The sequence below is a fragment of the Gavialis gangeticus genome, unplaced genomic scaffold, assembly GCF_001723915.1.
Source record: "Gavialis gangeticus isolate Ggan-Ray unplaced genomic scaffold, GavGan_comp1, whole genome shotgun sequence".
Classification (NCBI taxonomy): domain Eukaryota; kingdom Metazoa; phylum Chordata; order Crocodylia; family Gavialidae; genus Gavialis; species Gavialis gangeticus.
In genome coordinates, this window is record NW_017729001.1 from 23,150,780 (window position 1) to 23,152,042 (window position 1,263).

At 41.8% G+C, this 1,263-nt stretch overlaps 1 protein-coding gene across 2 annotated transcripts in view; it reads right to left on the reverse strand.

Annotated features, from left to right (window-relative positions):
• The window catches only part of ADGRD1 (adhesion G protein-coupled receptor D1), a 299,472-nt gene that overhangs the window by 286,560 nt on the left and 11,649 nt on the right, over positions 1 to 1,263 (reverse strand). For both annotated transcript variants that reach the window (XM_019507071.1, XM_019507072.1), the window contains exon 3: positions 201 to 284. In XM_019507071.1, the coding sequence (XP_019362616.1) occupies positions 201 to 284 (84 nt within the window). The remainder of the gene's footprint in view (positions 1 to 200; positions 285 to 1,263) is intronic.

Below are 1,263 nucleotides of genomic sequence, written 5' to 3' on the forward strand. Positions count from 1 at the left end.
CTAAATATTAAAATGAATTAGTTAAACAAAATAAAGGCAACAATGATTTGGAGGCTGCCAAAATATTGCTGTATAAATAGATCTCAACTGCCAGGGCTCTAAAGCTAGTTTCATTAGCATTTGTTTCTCCTGCTCCCCTTCTATTTACCGACTGTCACAAATACTTATGTTACTCTCATTGTCATGAATCTCACAGCTACCTCCACTTGTATCCCGAAGCTCATGGATTCCATCGACATCTTCCAGTGGCCAGTAGTGGGAAGCCGAGGCTAAAACTTTGAACCCTTTCAAGAAAACAAAGATAGGGAGAAAAAAAGGTCATTAGTATGTGGTTTAGGGATGAGTGTACCAGTCTCCTCAGAGGCTTAAGTGTAGAAACTAGTAAATGGAGGATCAAAGGGTTAACTGCAATAAAACATTTTCATATAAACCAAACCCAGCTCACAAGCTGGGAGCATTTGAAATAAATCAAAATAAATAAATAGCACTGGGCATAACACATGGCTTTTATTCAATACGATTTTTGATTGTGCACTGAAAGGAACCTCTGTCTTACAAAGCTGTGCACTTATTTACGTTAACGACATTAGAAATGCATACACATATAAAACCAGATCTTCTGGAACTAAAGTTACCATCTGAGTTTCTGGTTCTAATTTCATATGCTCCTATTCGTATTACTGTAAAGATCCCCATGCTTTTTTAAGTCGCTGTGTTTAGAGCATCTTGAGAGCAACAGGCAGAGAGGCCTCATATGCCACATGGAGGAACGTATAGAACAGGGAGCTTTCTATCCTGTAGCATGCCTCCTCAGTAGTGTAACTAGGGTAGGACAACTGAGACAGCTACCCCAGGCACTGAGTTAGAGCTTAGGTTAGGGCAGGGGGAAGTAGATAATACCGCTGTTACTGCAACCTTGTAGTCAATGGCACGGCAGCAGCTCGACATTACCACTATCCCTGTGCATCACAACTGTCCCAGGCACCCAGCTGCGTTGTGTCTCTGTCCCTCTCCCTTTCTTTACATATATGGAAGTCCCTCCACAAGTGCTCCAGGTCTTCAAAATTCAAGGGGACAGTGGGTGCATCTACACATGCACATTTACTGCACAGTAACCAAAAGTACTGCATAGTACAGGCATGCGTCTACACATGCACATCCATACTGCGCAGTAAATATGGTGACTTACGCTGACTTGAGCATAAATTTGCTACCTGCACTATGCAGGTATCAAATTTACACCCAATTAGTTACTGTGCAGTA